Source organism: Mus musculus, chromosome 1, assembly GCF_000001635.26.
Source record: "Mus musculus strain C57BL/6J chromosome 1, GRCm38.p6 C57BL/6J".
Lineage (NCBI taxonomy): Eukaryota > Metazoa > Chordata > Mammalia > Rodentia > Muridae > Mus > Mus musculus.
This window is the reverse complement of record NC_000067.6, coordinates 155,793,529-155,811,340: the sequence shown is the minus strand read 5'-3', so window position 1 is coordinate 155,811,340 and position 17,812 is coordinate 155,793,529. Positions and strand designations below refer to the sequence as shown.

The 17,812-nt window shown below is 48.6% G+C and overlaps 1 protein-coding gene across 2 annotated transcripts in view; it reads left to right on the top strand.

Annotated features, from left to right (window-relative positions):
* Qsox1 (quiescin Q6 sulfhydryl oxidase 1) overlaps positions 1-17,812 on the top strand; it is a 34,745-nt gene that overhangs the window by 1,559 nt on the left and 15,374 nt on the right. For both annotated transcript variants that reach the window (NM_023268.2, NM_001024945.1), the window contains exons 2-4: positions 7,544-7,644; positions 15,945-15,990; positions 16,693-16,795. In NM_023268.2, the coding sequence (NP_075757.1) occupies positions 7,544-7,644; positions 15,945-15,990; positions 16,693-16,795 (250 nt within the window). The remainder of the gene's footprint in view (positions 1-7,543; positions 7,645-15,944; positions 15,991-16,692; positions 16,796-17,812) is intronic.

Here is a 17,812-nt window from a genome sequence, read left to right as displayed (position 1 = left end):
GATGGTTCTCCACAAGCTCAGATGGGTGTAAAGAGCGCCTTTGTCCAAGGTCATCTTGGACTTCATCTCCCCCTCCCCTGAGCGGCTGGCAAAGTGCTTACTGAAGTGGTCTCATGGAATGGTGTGTAGTTTTCAAAAAAAAAAAAAATTTTTTTTTTTCTTCAAGACAGGATTTCTCTGTGTAGCCCTGGCTGTCTGGGAACTCACTCTGTAGACCAGGTTGACCTTCAACTCACAGAGATCCACCTGCCTCTACCTCTTGGGTGCCACCACTGCCTGTCCCCCAAAATAAGTTTTAGCCGCACCTAGAAGCTCTTTTCCCTTGCTTCCAATTTATACTTAACCCACATGCCTCTCCGTCCCCATCATCCGTGTGACGGGTCCTTCACACTATTTTAATGATGTCAGCACATTTGGTCAGGGCAAGAGGGAGAAAGAATGTGGGCTCTGGAGCTGAAACACTGAGGGCAAGTCATGCCAGAACAGTGCAGGCCCAGACATCAGAAAAGTCCCCCATCTGTTTCTAAGTTGAGTCTCTTAAGAGGTCTCTAAGGGCAACATATGGGCTCGCTCTAGAATAGGTGCTTGCATTTTAAGAGGGCTAAAGGGAAAGATTAGCTTCCAGCTGACTCACATGCTTGGCCTCTCGCAACCCGGAGTTCTCCTGTGAGCTGCATAGCCAGGCACTGACACAGCCTGTTTATATACGAACATTTCCAAAAAGGGTCTTGCAGGGAGCGACAGTCCTTCTCCGAAAAGAAAAACAAAAGCAAATCTTAACTTGTGGAAGGAGAAATGGAGACATCAGAGGCTAAACCAGGAGGAAATGGGAGGTAGGGGGTTTCAGTGGAAACTAGGGGGGTCTCTTTCTGACTATGGGGGTGAGTCTTTCCTTTAGCAAGATTGTAGAGGTGGAGGGCAGGATCTGGAGTTGGCCTGAAACAGCGAGCAGTGTCTTTCACAGTTCCCCTCTGGAGAGGCTAGGGCTTGTCTCACTTCTGAGGTTCCCTGAGGAAGCATGTGGCCACGGGCTAGCAGATGGCTGCCCTCAAACCACACTGAGAGGCGTCATAACAGTGAACTGCCCTTACCAGCTGCTACAAGTGTCTTCAGCAGGAGCAGAGAGAGTGCATGGACAATCATGGGGGCTGGGAAGATGTTTGGGAATCCTGGCCAGCTGGCTTCGGGCATTTCATCTGACTGGATAGGGCTCATTTCTTAGCAAGTCTAGTCTGATGGTAGGTTCTCCAGGAAGTCGCTGCCCTGGGGCAGAGCCCTTGTTTCTGAGAGTCTATTTCTCCCTTTCTGTTCCAGAGGAGCTCCTGTTTGAGAAAATGGTCGGGTCCAATTGGGACCTTCATTACTATTCACTGGCTAATCATTCAGCAAATATTTACTGAGTCACAAAGCATTGATCGCATAGCAGCTGGGGCAATGAACTATACACAGCAGGAGAATGGGCAGCAGTATGAAGCTGTGTTTGAAAAAGACAGGAGTGGTTCACCTACTTCTCATGGTAGGAATTCAAATAAAGGGACAGTCATGGAGGGCTAAGCGGGCAGTCAAGCCTCTGCTCGGCTGGCTGTTACACACCTCTCTCAGGCCAGCTCTTTGCCAAGGACTTTTCATCGCTGTTCGAGAAATGGACGGTGACACTCCTCTTCCCCCACACCCTCCATTTATTTAGGCTCTTGATTATGAAGGTTCAAGTTCAAGATAGGAGAGCTCATTGTCTTGGGTCTTTGGCAAGATTAAATACATCCCGGTATGAGTGCGTGTCAGTGAGGTGCTCCCAGCTTGAGCCAGGAAACAGAGCAAAAACATGTCCTAGAATGCTGATGGACATTCTTTTGTTTTTTTCCTTAAAGGTTTGTCTGCTTTGCTTTGCTTTGCTTTGCTTTTCTTTTCTTTTCTTTTCTTTTTTAGATTTATTTATTATTATACATAAGTTCACTGTAGCTGACTTCAGACATACCAAAAGAGTGTGTCATCTTATTATGGGTGGTTGTGAGCCACCATGTGGTTGCTGGGATTTGAACTCAGGACCGTCAGAAGAGCAATCAGTGCCCTTACCCACTGAGCCATCTCACCAGCCCACTTTTCTTTTATGTGTGAATGTTTTGCCTACATGTGTGTCTTTGCACCATGTGGATAACTGATATCTGGAGGCCAAAGGGGACGGTGGGTGGGTCCTCTGGTTCATAGTTTCAGATGCTTGTGAGCTGCCGTATCAGTGCTGAGAACCAAACCCAGGTCCTCTGCAAGGGCTCTTCACCCCGGTGGAGGTTCTTAACTTGGCAATTTCTGACTTCCCAGCATAGGCAGGATTGGTAGTGGCTTAGGGTTTTCCATGTAGAAGAGCAGCTTACACAGAGCTGTGGGGCTGACATCTGTAAGACATACGTGTCTGAGTGTCACTGGGCACTGTGGGCATTTTCTTTACTTCTGGGAGCACAGATGACATCTTGAACGTGTGTGCCTGTGATGTCTACCACAGACTATGGTCTAGGGAGGGAGCACACTGGTGACAGCCAATGGCCGAAGCCTCACAGGATTCCAAATGATGGTATGAGGGAGAAAACTTGCCGCCAGTGCTGTACCTCCTCTTGACTCAGGCCTGGACTGTCCATCTCGTGTCAGGAGTAGAGGAGGCATTTTGTCTGTCTCATGACCTCACCGCCTTCAGCAGGGAGCAAGGAAGAGACATGGCGGTGATGGTGTAGCATTGAGTAGCAGCCCTTATGTAAGGTATGTCTGCTTAGATGGGGCAATCAGAGCTGAGAACAGGCCAGCACCCAGTTACCAGGTCTTCCTGGCTCCCGGTGGTTGGGCAAAGTTTGTATTCCTGTCTTAATTAAAGGATCAGGCTTGCTTAACATTCAGAGGTAACATGGTCATTCTTCTTGCCAAGAGTTGTTTGCCATCCAGAAACCTGGACAGGTTTTGGAGCTGCAAGGGGCAGTAGGTCTAGACTATTGGTCCTGGCTCTCCAGCCCATGAGGAGCTGAGTCCCAGAGAAGAGCCATGTGGATCATACGTGCGTTAGTCAGGTGTTGCTCTGAGTCATTCTCCTGTCTCTGGGCTCAGGGTTCTTGAAGCAAGGAGTTTGGGAGGGGAGCCTACCTTGTACTTCAGAACACACCCGTGCAAGGGCATAGAGGAATTCCCATGAGCTCTCTGCCTCATCATCATTTCAAAATTTAGGGCCTCTCTTGGCGTCTCTCTTCCTTTCCACTGTCCATTTCCCAGGTACTGTGTTCTGCCCAAGTCTAATAATAGTAGGAAGTGTTTCTCCCCGTGAGCGAGTTGGGAGGTGTAAGAAGCCAAACGCCAGAAAGACCCTCTCGCTCCCCAAGCACTTGGACTGTCCATACAGCTGAGCTGTGCCAGTAGGTCACTCAGATAAAGAGCATTTAGTTTAAGTATCTTACTTGGTTTTGCTTCCCACCCACCACCCCCACCCCGGGATGGGCTTACTCTGTGTAGCCCTGACTTCCTGGAACTCACCTGGCTGGCTTTGAACTCAGAGATCCACCTTCTCTGTTGGACTTAAAGGCGTGCTCCACCACTGCCCAGCTAGTTTAAGTATCTGAACTGGCTTTTATTTGTGATTCTGGAATCCTGTAATGTCTCCACCTATAACATTGAAAGAGTTGGGGGTATGGCTTTACAGACAAAAGGGATGAAAACAAGAGGACCCATTAGACAAACAAAAAAAGTATTGGTCATGTCATAGTTACTTTCTTTGTTTTTTGTTTGTTTGTTTGTTTGTTTGGGGTTTTTTGTTTTTTTGTTTTTAAGTCAGGGTTTCTCTGTATAGCCCTGGCTATCCTGGAACTCACTCTGCAGACCAGGCTGGCCTCGAACTCAGAAATCTGCCTGCCTCTGCCTCCCAAGTGCTGGGATTAAAGGCGTGCGCCACCACGCCCGGCTGTTACTTTCTTGTAAGCTTTAGAGCTGTGGTTCTCAACCTTCCTAATGCTGCCACCCTTTAATGCAGTTCCTCATGTGGTGGTGACCACAACCATAAAACTCTCTCAGTGCTACTTCATAACTAAGTTTGCTACTGTTATGAATTAATTGTACTGTAAATATCTGATGTGCAGGATATCTGATATTTGACCCCAAAGGGGTCTCAACCCACAGGTCGAGAAACACTGCTTTAGAGAGGTAAGATTTCATTACCATGTTGGCTAAAACTGGCCTTTTGTGAGTTTGACTGTTATCTCTCCTGATCTCTTAGGTGGTCGGGTAACTTGGTTTCAACTTAGTGGTATAGAACTTCATAAGCTGTTTCTGTTTTTCATCTGTTGCCCCTGGTGCATTTGCTCAGTCCAAACCAGTGGCCTCCTGCAAATTATATTTAATGTGCTAGAATCATGAATTGCCAGGTCTACAGTGTTTAGTACACAGTGCATACTATAGATGTATGTGTCATGATGGATCTTCAGGATACTGACTTTGAGACACCTGAAAAAAATCCCCTGGTCAGAACTTAACCAGTACCAAACTGGTGCCAGCGTTCACCTCCACCACCCTTTGAGACTGAAGCAGGTCAGAAGAGACAATGGCTTAATCTCATAGAGCACAGGTAATGGAGGAGTAAAGAAAGCAAGGCAAGCCCGGTCGGTGACACACACCTCTAACCCCAGCACGTGGGCAGCAGAGGAGCACGGATCTCTTTGAGTTAGAGGTCAGCCTGGCCCATATATTGAGTTCCAGGCCAGCCAAAGTGACATGATGACACCGTGTGTGTGTGTGTGTGTGTGTGTGTGTGTGTGTGTGTGTGTAGGGGGATGGCAGACAGCAAAAGCAAGCCCAACCATCATCTCTCCTCCTGTCTCCCACCTCTGACCTTATCCTTGTCCTCCCTGCATTCCTATTGGAAGCCCAATATTGAAACTGTTGTCCTGCTCCGAATCCTGGGATTAGCGCCAAGGCTCGAATCCTGGGTTCAGATCTTAGACTCACCATCAATTAGCTTACCATACCTTGGGCTTGGTTACCTGATCTCTTTTATAGTTAAGGAAAGCAGATATGGAGATAAATGCTTTGGTACTTCCTCATTGGGTTGTTGAGAGCACTGAACTAGATAAAATTGAGCACACAATAAACTCACTACAAGTGCCGATAGCGATAGCGTAATCCTTTAAGTAAACCTGAAGTCCAGGTTGCTGTCAGGTATAGAGAAGGTGCAATTATTTCCCCCATTTTCTAAGAGAAGGCTATAATTGAAGCAAGAATGTAAGTATAAGGGTAATGCCCTGACGCTCGTACAGTGGGGTGAGGAACAAGTGAGTTGGTCAAGTCTATAGGCCTCTCAAGCCGTGAGGCTCCCCGTCTCTATCCTCACTGGCAGATAAGGGTGTGGAAGTCAAGGGGGACGGTGGCAGTAAAGCATGATGATGCAGAACGTCCTGTTCTTTCCACTTCCTCCGTGGTGCGTCCGGTAGTTCTTAAGGATAGCTGGGCCTTTCCTGTAAGTCTCTCCAGAACAAAGTTCTGCTCCAGAGGCAGAACAAAAGATACCAGGCTCAGAGTGTGCCAGGTGGCTCTAGGAGATGACCTGTGTGTCTCGATAGCCCCGGGTCTTCCTTTGGCAGGGGCACAAAAGGGACTTTAAATAGGCTCACCTGTGATTCAGTGCGAAACTCTGGACTTGGGCCAGGGCAATGACCATTGGCAAGCTCTTCTGTGACCTTGCTCTTTCTTTAAAGCAGTGGTTCTCATCTATGTGTCGTGACCCCTTTGCAAGTCAAATAACCCTTTTACAGGGGTCACCTAAGGCCATCTGAAAACATCAATATTTACATTATAATTCATAACAGTAGCACAATTTCAGTTATGAAATAAATAGCAATGAAAATAATGTTATGGTTGGGGTAACAGGATGACGGGCTGTATTAAAGGCCACAGCATTAGGGAGGTTGGGAAGCACTGCTCTAAGGGATGCAGCAATCGTGAATGAACCTAGGCATTATCACAAGAGACTGCTTTAACTCCCCCTACTACCTAAACGGAGGAAAAACTGATGCTGGAACCAAAGAGAACGTGTTCTCTAGCACTAGAGCTACCAAGAACTGAGAGCCAGTCCCTGGTCTGGTGTGAGTGCCTACTGTGTGCTGGGTAAGGGTTGTTGGTCTAAAAGGCCAAAAGACAGTAAGAGATGAACACTCTAGCCATTATGTGGTGCCTGGAACTTTGGGCACATGAGGCAGCTCTTCCTGGGAGAAAGTTGTGTTCCAGCTGAGCTGGAGCTGACAAAGGGAGTTTTCAAGGAAGGCGAACAGAACAGGGTGCCTGCAGAAAGGTCCTCGTGTTTGGGGAGAGCATGGAGATAAGTGAGAACCATGCTTTCAGGGAAGAAAGAAACCTTTGGCTTTGCTTTGGATAAATGCTAAGAGGGAACTAAATATGTGGACAGAGGACAGATGTAAAGACATTCAGAACTACCAAGGAGTCGAGAGTAGAGGGCAGCACCCTTAGAACCACAGGCAGAAAGGACTCGTAGGTAGCTGGAGAGACTAGCGAGGCCGAAGCACATTAGAACCTACATTGGAGGGACGATGTATGAGGTTATCCCAGGAGACCCCTGTGAGAAGCACTTGGAAGGGAAATAAAGAAACCAGAGCAGGTAGGTGTCCGGGCCACTAAGGATAGGACAAGAAAGTGGCGGCTTGTAGGGGAGGACACTCAGGAGCAAAGAAGAGACAGAATATGGAGTCAGGTTAGCAAATTGCTGTGGACAAGCCACTGACTGTTCCACAAGAGGAGCCAGGACGAGGGGGAGGCTAGAAAAGTCCATGTCCAATACACAGCATTGATTTCCTTAGTGCCTCAAATCCTGCGAGGCTCTGCTTTATAATTTGACACTGGCCATGTTTTCCCAAGGTTTATGTAACTGCGGCTTATGGCGGCCTGACCTGAGTCAGAGCTCAGGAGAGTTGTTTAATACGAACTGATTTCCTGTTGGTTTCTGGTCTGTGCCATTATTTCCTCTGCTAGTTTCTTTCTCAGAGAGAAGCCTCTAGGCTGGGGCCTGAAGAGAAAACAGGACCAATCTTCCTGACTTCCCTAGGCCTGCCTTCTGGAAGGGTCCTGGATCTCCTGCTTTCTTCCATCCCTAGGATTTGTGTGTCTGTCTGGGTGAGGCACCTAGGTGCTTGTGGGAAGGTTCACTGGGGAATACAAGTTCCCAAGGCATATTGATTCTCTGGGAGATAATCAACTTCTTAGGCAGCTCTTCAGGGACAACAGGTTCTAGGGGCCACACTCCTCATTCTTCTTTCTTTAGCTCCTCCAACCCCTCGCCACATTCCACCAAGGCACTAGAGAAATTCAAACGCCATTGCAAGGCTGCATACCATGCCGTTAACTGCATCCCCCTAAGTGAAGACTGAGGGAACTGCCTCAGAGTCATTTTCTGAAGAAAGTATGACTGTACTCATGAGAGCTTTGGGGTTAATGGCTGTGGGGTTTTGGATAGAAGACAACAGAAGTTGCCAGTTTCTCTTGTTTACTGGGGCCATCTTTATCTTTTCAGACTGGAGGCCAGCACTCAATCTTGCTGTCCTGGACTGTGCTGAGGAGACCAACAGTGCTGTCTGCAGAGAGTTCAACATCGCTGGCTTCCCGACTGTGAGGGTATGCGAAGGGGGAGCTACAGTTGAGTGGTTCTGGCCGAGCACACAATCCTCTGTTCCGCATTTCCCTGGCACCTTCCTGGGCTGCTGAGCTCTGAAGAACCTCTGAATTTCTGGCCCTCATCTGATGAGGCATCTGTTTTAGAGACAGAGGCTGAAAAGAAAGGGGTGCCCGCGTTCTGAGAAAGTCTGTCTTTATGGAGGAGAGGACATGTGCTAATGTTGGCGAGGGTAGATCCCAGGATTGGGTGAAGTAGTTGTAACATAGGCTAGTGAGGGCTGCTACCTCTCAAGGGTCTTTTTAATTGTTCTCACTTCTGACCCTCTAACTCTTGGAGGTCTGATTGTAGTCTAAAACCAGGATACAGACTCTGAACTGTGCATGGGCAGGATCACCCTCTGGGGACCTGGTGGCTCTTCAGAGACACTGGAATGCTTCATTCTCATCAAGTCTTGACCCACTGGAGCTTCAAAGCGACTTACAGGGACAACCTCACCCCCACAGTCAAAATGTACAGTGTGTCGGGTGGCAGGGCTTCCAGCGACAGAAGTCACCAACAGCCAAGGCATGAGGGTTCTGCTACCCAGCTCTGGCAGAAATGACATGAACCCGCTGATGATCCCCTGTCAGGGATCATAGGACACCAACAATTTTTAAAAATCATTTACTTATTTATTTTAATTTTATGTGCGTTGGTGCTTTGCCTGCGTGTAGGTCTGTATGAAGGTGTCAGTTCCCCTGAAACTGGAGTTACAGACATCTATGAACTTCCGTGTGGGTGCTGGGAATTGAACCCAGGTCCTCTGGAAGAGCAGCTTTTAACCAGTGAACCATCTCTCTAGCACCTCCATTTAAATGACTGAACAATTGCCATGGTTCTCAAGAGCCCTACACAGCCCAGAATAATACATTTGTAGCTGTTAAGGTAGGGCTCAGCCTCTCCCACCATCTAGTATCTAGATAAGCAGTTTGTCTACAGCCATTAGAGCTCTGAAGGCTGAAAGGCCAAGTGTTATCCCTGGAACAAGATATCTCTGAGCTCAGGGACCTCCAGTTTCAGTCAGATCCATGAGCTGGAACTCAGCCTGACCACTCAGCAGTTTCATCTCCAGGAGTACTAACCTATGGAGACCCCCCCCCCCACACACACACACACACTGGACTCAGAGGCTCCCCATCCCAGAGGGGTCGCTTCCTAAATAGTCACCCAGGCCCTAAGACCAGGTTGGTTTGGGGAACAGTGTGGCACATCATCCAGGGAGGCTCTTACCAGCCACCTCTTTTTTTTTTTTTTAAGATTTATTTATTTTTATATGTAAGTACACTGTAGCTGTCTTCAGACACTCCAGAAGAGGGAGTCAGATCTCGTTACGGATGGTTGTGAGCCACCATGTGGTTGCTGGGATTTGAACTCTGGACCTTCGGAAGAGCAGTTGGGTGCTCTTACCCACTGAGCCATCTCTCCAGCCCATCAGCCACCTCTTTAAATAGAAAATCTCCCTGGCAAGGACACTGCTTGTCCTCAGCCCCAAGACAGGTAATAGTAATTCCGTGAGAGTGCTCTGTCTTTGTGCAGAGCCAGAGTGGGCAGTGCTAAGTGGGAAAGCTGTGGGGACGCCAGGGTGGCAGCAAGAGCCATCCTCCATAGGCTCGCAGTTTCCTCTCTCTTGAGTCCTCAACACTGTCTAACCCACAGGGAGAGCATTCAGGACATGCAGTCAGGGCTTTGTAGGGCTGACACAGGGAGCTTTCTGTTCAGCCAGGGAGGAGCCAGGCACCTGGGTGTGAGGAGGAAGCCCAGATGGTTGCAGGTCTGGAGGCTCCTCAGCACCTGCCTAAGTCACGAAGTACACGCAGCCTGGATGCCTCAAGTGATTAATCACCTTACCTGCCCAGCCTGGCAGGAACCTCACCCGGTCCGTCGCGCTGGCTTTCCCCTGTTTCCAGACAGGTAACACCTGGCTGGGCCAGTTCAGTAGACAAATGTCCATTTCCTAAGCTCTGTCTGGTCTCCCTTGGCAAGGCTTCCCATGGCTTCCCCGAGGGGCCTACTGCTTAGTTCTATCTGTGGCCAAATGGTTCAGGCTGTCGGTAAGCCTCTGCTCTTAGACTCTAAAAGACTCTAGGCAGTACCTTTGAAATGATTTCTTCCTGTGGCTTGCAATAAGACATATATATATTACATTGTGATCCCGAATTTGGTGTATGTTAACTATTGCTAAAGCAAAAGTTAATATTTTCTGTTAGGGTAAAAAAAAAAAAAAAAAAAAAAAAAATACTGGCTGTCATTTACTACATTGACCACTAGGTTGCTTATAGAGTGTTTTAAAACAGTACTCACACATATTTCAGGTCTCCAAAGTCTTGCTCATGAAAGCCTAAAGTGCCTGTAGACACCTTGGCCAGGCACCCTAAAAAGCAGAGCAGATTTGAAAAGTCAGCCAGCTAGCCAGATGGCCCCACTGGCTGGCTGCCTGCGCCCTGTAGGGACCAGGGCCTGTCTTTGCTCCCTACCCGTGAGGCTGGGAGAGAGAGCCCTAGGTGAGGACCAATGTTGGGTAGGGATCCTCACATGTAGAGAGTTTTGCTGGTATGATGGGGACATACCCACACAAATTTGGCCACCACAGTAAGTGACATGTGTCACTGTCCTTTTTCTCTGCCTTCAGCACCTTGCCACTATGCGCATGTGTTAAACTTCCACTAGCCCAGCCAGTTTAGAAAATACCTAGTCCTGAAGGTGGGGATCCTGCTCCATCAGGTCCCCACTAGGCTGGGGCAGAATGCCTTTGGGAGTTGAGTTGGTAGTAGGTTTTGGCTGAACAAACCCTAGGCCAGAGCAGTCCCCTCATCATGTGGGGAAAGCCTATTTAGTGAGAATTACATGGAAAAGTACAGCAGAGAGTCTTCTCTCTGAGATGACTATTGATGTCTATTGATAAGATTGCCATGTACGAAGAAAGGTCCTACCTGTGGGAGTGCCCGGGCACTGGCATTGGGGTGTGTGTGGGGGGGTAGATGTTAGTTCTCCTCTTGTTCCCTGATCTAATGGCAGTTTCTGTGTGGAGGGTACATCCTAGGAATACTCTGAAATAGCATCTGTTGATGGGTCTGTCACCTGGGTGCACAGGGCTGTGTTCCCAACTGGGGGAAAGGCTAGGAACAACTGGCACAGGATACAGATGGACATCTGGTTGGGAGGCAGGGAGCAAATGCTGGAGGAATTGGCCTCTCTTCCTGAAGTCTTCACCTGCTCATCAAAGAGGACCTCCTGTGGGAGGGGGCTCCAGATGTGTGTAAGGAAGGGTGGAGTCTGACTAGGACAGAGGAGCATGGGCAGGAAGGTGAGAGCTAGGGCTTATTGTGAGTTGAACTATGTGGTGTGGCGTGTGGTATGGTGTTCAGGTTCATGTTGAAGGCAAGGTGAGGCAAGGGAGTAGGAGCCCAGGAATGGCAGGTCCTTGGAAGCCAGGCACACTTGTAGAGTGCAGAGCCTGGGCTGTCACTCTGTAAGCTCCTACTGGAACGCTGTAGCTCGAGGGTGAGTTCTCAGGACGAGAGAGACAACTTAGGTGTCTCCTTTCTCTGAGAAGTGGACATGGGCTCCCCTCTCCATTGTCACCCGCTGGCTTCCAGACACCTTTTACACTGATCTTTCCTAGCACGGAGATTAAGTAACTAAGGCTGTCACTCTTTGTGAGCTCATTATGAAATGCTTGAAGACCTGATTGTGTTTCTGAGAACTTGTCCTATACACTTGGCTCCAGGGCCACCACCAGTCACTACTGGGACTTGTGCTTTTGGTTCCCGGTGTCTTGCCTTGTGCTAACAGTAGTCCTGTTGTGGAAAGACCAGAGCCTCACAGGAGCAGCTCCACAGTCAGGGGAGGCAGAGGCTCCTTCCTGGGTCTTGTTTTATGGTGACGGATTAAAAAGACAGCAGCAGGCTGGAGAGATGCCTCAATGACTTAAGAGCCTTGTTAGCTCCTGCAGAGGACCCAGGTTCAGTTCTCAGCACCTTCATGGTGGCCTAAAAAGCATCCTGAACCCCAGGGGCTCCATTGCCCTCCTCTGACCTCTGCAAGCACCAGACACAGGCATGGTATATATGCACGCATGTGGGTAAAATACATATACACATAAAATAAGGAGAGAGAGAGAGAGAGAGAGAGAGAGAGAGAGAGAATGCTAATGAATGAACTGCTGCCTGCTCTCAGAGAAAAGACTCAGTCCTGGATGCTTTGTTGATTTTTCTCAAGGGTAATTGACCTCAGATGGCACACACCTCCATGGCTGACTTAACGAGAATACATTTTCCTGAGGACAGAAATGTGCCCTGACTAGATTTCCACTTGAGCCTTCAAGATGATGAAAGGGCTATCATTGCTGGATTGGACACAGGTCTGCTAAGCAGCTGAGTGTGCTAGACACCATCGATACCAGGCACAGGGGGGCTTGCAGCAATGTATAAGCTGTGAGTACTGCCTAAGTCAGTCAGGTGGGTGGTTGTCTTAGTCACTGCTCTATTGTCGTAAAGAGACACCATGACGAAGGCAGCTCTTATAAGAGAAAGCATTTAGTTGGGGGCTTGCTTACAGTTTTAAAGGGTTAGCCCATTATCATCACTGGGGAACATGGTGCCATGTAGGTAGGCATGATGCTGGAAAGTAGTTGTGAGCTACATCCTGATCTGCAGACAGAGAAAGAGAGTGGGGCAGGCAAGCAGACAGACAGACACTGGGCCTGATTTGGGCTTTTGAAACTTCAAAGCCCACCCCCAGTGGCATACTTTCTCCAAAAAAGGCCATACCTGTTCCAACAAAACCACACCTCCTAATCCTTCTCAAACAGTGCCACTCTCTGGTGCCTAGGCATTCAAACATAGGAGCCTATGGGGCCTTCTTATTCAAACCACCATGGTGGTTACTGCATGGAAAGTCCAGGTTGAAGTTCACTGTAGTAGGAGTGTGTGGAATGGTGGCAGGTCAGTTTGGGTTCAGATCTTGAAAGGAAGGCCTTGAATGTATTGAGTTAGGATCTTGCTCACCCTTCATGCAGAGCTGAAGAAGACTCCCATAGTTATGCCTTGGGGAAGGAAACATAGTGGCAAGACAGTTGAAGAACAGATTGAGAGAATAGTATTTCTTTTATTTTCATTTAGTGTGTGTGTATGTGTGTATTTGTGTGTGTGTGTATGTGTATTTGTGTGTGTGTATGTGTGTGTGTGTATGTATTTGGAGGATAGAGGAACTTTCAAGAGTCAGTTCTCTCCATCTACCGTCTAGGACCTCGGGATTAAATTCGGGCTTTCACATTGGCAGCAGGCTCCTTTGCCTGTTGAGCCACCTCCCTCCCCAGCTGAGAACTGACATTCCTGACCCATGAAGAGAAAGCAAACAGGAGCTACTGTAATAGAGCAGGGCCTCAGTTTTCTCCTGTTGGCCCTGGGCTGTTGGAGAGTTATCCCCAATGCAGAGTTGCAGAACTTGCCAGGTAACTGGATGAGGGTTGTAGCTAAGGGCAATGCCAGTGTGGGCAGCAGGGAGGAGGACTGGTTGCTGGGTGAGGTAAGGCACAGGTGCAGGCAGAGGTTGAAGGAGGGCTCACTCAGCATTGGTGTGTAGGCACGGGGCCTTCACACCTCCGTGGAGCTTAGCAGATGGAACCAGAAGTCTAGGACAGGTAAGTACGAGAGACACAAGGCTCAGATAGTAAATGTGTTGGACAAAGTGAATGACTTGGTAACAGAGAGCAGTAGGTTTATTCTTGATTCATTCATTCATTCATTCATTCATTCATTTGAAAGTATAAACGGAGCCCTTTCCTCCTGATGGTGCCTGTAAGGGCACCTTAAACACAGAATGATCTGCTCTGATGTGGAGCAGCAGGAGAGCCTAAGAGCAGCAGATGGAAATTAATGGCAGTGGCACAGAATGAAGTCAGGACAAGGGCTAACAGTAGCTGAGAAGGGCTGGTCTGTGCAGCAAAGTAGGGAGGGTGGCTACACAGAAAAGAAAAGAGAGTTTCAAGAATATGTGTATGAAAACAAGATAAAAGCCATGGAGAAAGGTGGAAAGCAGCCAGCAGCTACTGCCAAGAGCAGGAGAAGCACCAGAGAGACAACTTGGGACAGCTAGAGAGAATCGCCACTCGGTTCTGCCGGATGATTTTAGCTGAGCGGTGGGCTCAGAGGCAGGGCAGAGATGTCTGGGGAGCAGAAGAGACATTTGTCAGTGCAGGGGAACAGGAAGTGCAGAGACTGAAGAAAGGAGGTCTCTCTAGGCCTGCCCTTCCTCCCTTTTGTCTTTCAGTTTACGGATCTCTCTGTAGCCTAGAAAAGGGGCTGGTAGAAAAAACATTTAACGAGAAAGTTATTAATTGGTAGGAAAAAAACTCCAAAGTCCACGAGATATGGGAGCCACATTCTCAGAGGGTGATACCATCCCAGAAGGAAGCTGGAAGCGTCTGAACACCGAGAAGGTTGATAATGGCCCAGAACTCCTTTAGCTGTGCAGTCTGTGGGCGGGGCTCTTGAGTGACTCTTGAGTTTCAGTGATAGATTAGAGCTTTGAAATTTAGGCTCAAGGAGATGCTTTTTGTTGGGAGGAGACCAGCACCTTTTAAGACAAAGGGCTTGGGTCAGCTGATGAAGGAGAGGCACCATGTTGTTCTCCGTAGCTCTGAGAAAGGCACACCACCAAAGGCTGGTCCACGGTGTGAGAGGTGTAGCAGTGAGCTGAAGTCTGTCCTCCCTGTACAGAGTGAGCACAGCAGCTGTCACATGCTGAGCAGACCACCCTGCCTCTGAGCAGCAGCGTCTGTCCATAAAGATTCTTAGAAACCCGTGTCCTCATTTCATGTCACAATTCAGGAAATTTGTCATCATTTTACAAGTATTAGAATAATAATTTTACTAGGTCCGGATTTGTTCAGTAACTATCAAGGACATGGGCACATTGTGACATATGTAAATGAGCTGCTTTTATTCATGAATAAAGTATTGCATTTGTATTTTGAAAAAAGAGTGGAGTAGAGAGCAGGAGGAAGGCAGTGAGGTCATAGGAAGCAGCCAATCACAGGAAGGGATGGTTGGCCACTGTGGTCTGTTTCTCATGTGAATTTTCCCTTCCTGTCTACACACATATGGAACAGACCAGTCCTAGCTGGTCAGTATTTCATGGTGCTGAAGGGGTGTGTATAGGAGGGAGTGATAGTGATGGAATTGACATTTAATGAGTCAGTTTTTATATGTACTGGCTCCTGTACCTTAATTACTCTCAGTTTTTGATTATTGAGTCGTATAACAGTTCTAGGCTGGTAGTACCACTTTATATATGATATCATTATATATATAATTTTATATCTCGTTTAAAAGATTAGAATACTGAGGTTTAGAGAAGCAGAAAGATTTCAAAGGTTACAACAAAAACATCAAAGCCAGGTCTTGAAACCAGTTCTGCCAGACCCTATAGCCTTGACCTAATCAGCTGCTTGGGATAAAGCTGAGGCCTTGCAGTTGGAGATAGAGGAGTAAACTTGCAAAAAAAGTGTTCCTGCTAGCAAAAAGAAGAAGCCTTCAGGCTCTTCTGCAGATAGCTTGTCTCCCAGGACAACCAACATTCTCTCTCAGGATAGGAGGCCATAAGTAAGAGGCCTGCAGCTATCTTGCCCCTTGGCCAGAAGCCCAGGTTGTTACCCAGTGTTCCTTCTCACCTCTCACCCCAATGACACACTAGGCCTAGGATGTCACACACTTGGGAAAGAGTACATCGTGATGTCGAAAGAGGCTGATGTGTGCGACAAGTCCTGGTTTTGTAGGCTTGAGTCTACCGCTCAGTAGGACCTGTCCTGGATCCTTGACCCTTGGCTGAGTGCCATGATGGGTGGGCAGCGAGTTCTCACTGAGAAGATACCAGTCTCAGAACCTCTATCCAGGAAATAGAACAAGGGCAGATCGGCACACGGGCAGCCAACACTGGCCGAGGAGTCACTTCCTTCTTCAGATGGTCTGCATGGAGACCACCAGTGACTTCACTGTTCGCTTTAACGGCTTCCAGGAACTACGTGCAGAGGCCAGCTTTTGTGGAGTTGGTCTCTAGTTACATTCCTGAGCTGCTGCCTTCAGGTTCTAAGGGTGCGTTAAGCATTGGCAAAGAATTGAATGTCAGGACACTAGAGAAGCATCGCAGAACAAAGCCTCCCTGAAGTCCATCACAGGGGAATAAAGTGAGGCGCAAAAGAGAAGTCGTCCCTAAGCAGCTCAAGTGCCACCTCTGACCGCTCACCCTTGTCTGTTCTCAGTTTTTTCAGGCCTTTACCAAGAACGGTTCTGGAGCGACACTGCCAGGTGGGTGCTCTAACTCCGGCTGTTGTGTTGGCATGGCCAGCATCCTCTCCAGCTCTTCTGCCTTTACCCAGGTTCCCACAGGGTGAAGCAGGGTCTCCAAGTGAAGTCTGTTTGGGTTTTCCCATATGTCTTCTCAGAGAGCCTGGCAGAAAAGCCAGGAAAGCCCATTGAGCAGCCCTTCAGATGTGCCCCATCCAAAGTCCTAGGTCTGAGAGTGGGGCACCACATTCCCAGAACAGCTGTTATGTCAAAACGAGGTTGAGTTCAAAGAACAAACCCGTGGCCAGTTCTGAGGGAGACCTCTCTGCCCTCAGCATCCTTGACCCTTGGCTGTGTGCCGTGATGGGCTGGGATTTCTCCCTGAGGACTCCAGCCTCAGAGCCCCTTTTCCAGGAAGAGGAGCGAGGGCATATCAGCACATGGAAAGCTAACATTGGCCAAGGAGTCACTTTCGTCTCCAGAGAATGAAAGCCACGAGTGGCTTTTCACTGATGCTCACTAAACAGCGGTCAGTAGCTGTGTGCAGGGATGGGCCTCCCGCTAGTCTTCAAGCCATGGAGCCCTCACCTCACCACTTCTCAGGAGAGGGCTGGCATGTGCTTTCTCTTGGAATTGGTGTGAGGACCCTTGTTTGTGACTGAAACTGGCAAGGGTGCTGGGGTCTGATCTGTCCTGATACCCTCTTCCTGTTTTCGTTTATAGGTGCTGGCGCTAATGTGCAGACTCTGCGTATGAGGCTCATCGATGCTCTGGAGTCCCACCGTGACACATGGCCCCCAGCCTGTCCACCTCTGGAACCTGCCAAGTATTTTGGGTTGGGGCAGGCTTAGTGTGGCATGAGGCTCAAGCATGGAGAAGGCGTTGGGAACCACAGGGCAGAGGACCCACATTGATTCTTCCTGTGGGGTAGATACCCCAGTGTGCCAGACATACCTTAGAGCAGCCACAAGCGACTCCTTTCTGCTTCAGGTGTCGAGGAGCCATGTCTCTTAGGAGCTGGCTGAGGGTCGAAGGGCCTGACCTTCTGGATGGAAGGAAAGTATGTGAGGGGCTTCTCCAGAGCGTGCTTGCTGCTGCTTCCTCTGACTGCCCTCAGGAGGGTTTGTGGGTGTAGGAGGTTTTTCTCTGGCCTAGTCCAGGGGAGGCCACTGACAGATGAGAGGGCAGAAGAGATTGATACCACCAGGAAGAAAAGGCTAGGATGTTCAGAAGAGTAAAAGCCCTGCTTGGAAACTGATTCTGGACAACTGGTCAACCTGTGTTAATCAGCTTCACAGCGACTCCTTTATTATCTTTCCAAATTCCTTATCTTCCTAGAGAGCCTCACAGAGGGAGACCCTGGGCCAAGCATACACTCCTAATGTAGGCCAGGGTTCTACAACCGACTTTCTCTCTGGTGGTTATTGGTTTCCTTTTTTCTCTGCTGTAACAAATACCTGAGAAACAATTTAGAGAAAGAAAGGTTTGTTTGCTCTCATTACTTTAGAGGTTTCGACCCAAATTTGGCAGGACCAATCAGTTGGGATCTGAGATTATACAGACTATCATGGCAGCCAGAGCATATGACAGAGGCTGCTCACTTCAAAAAGTAGAGAGAGTTCAGGACAGTACAGACCCCAGGGACATGTACCCCATTGTATACTTACTCCAGCTAGGGCCCACCCGATTTGGCCATTGACTAGGAATCCATAAGCTGGGTAGTCTGATTAAAAGTCAGACCCCTCGTGAGCCAGTCATCTCTCAATGGCTAAAGCCTTCAGCGCATGAGCCTTTTGTGGGGACAGTTCCTGTCCAAGCTATAATGTCATCCATCTAGGATGAG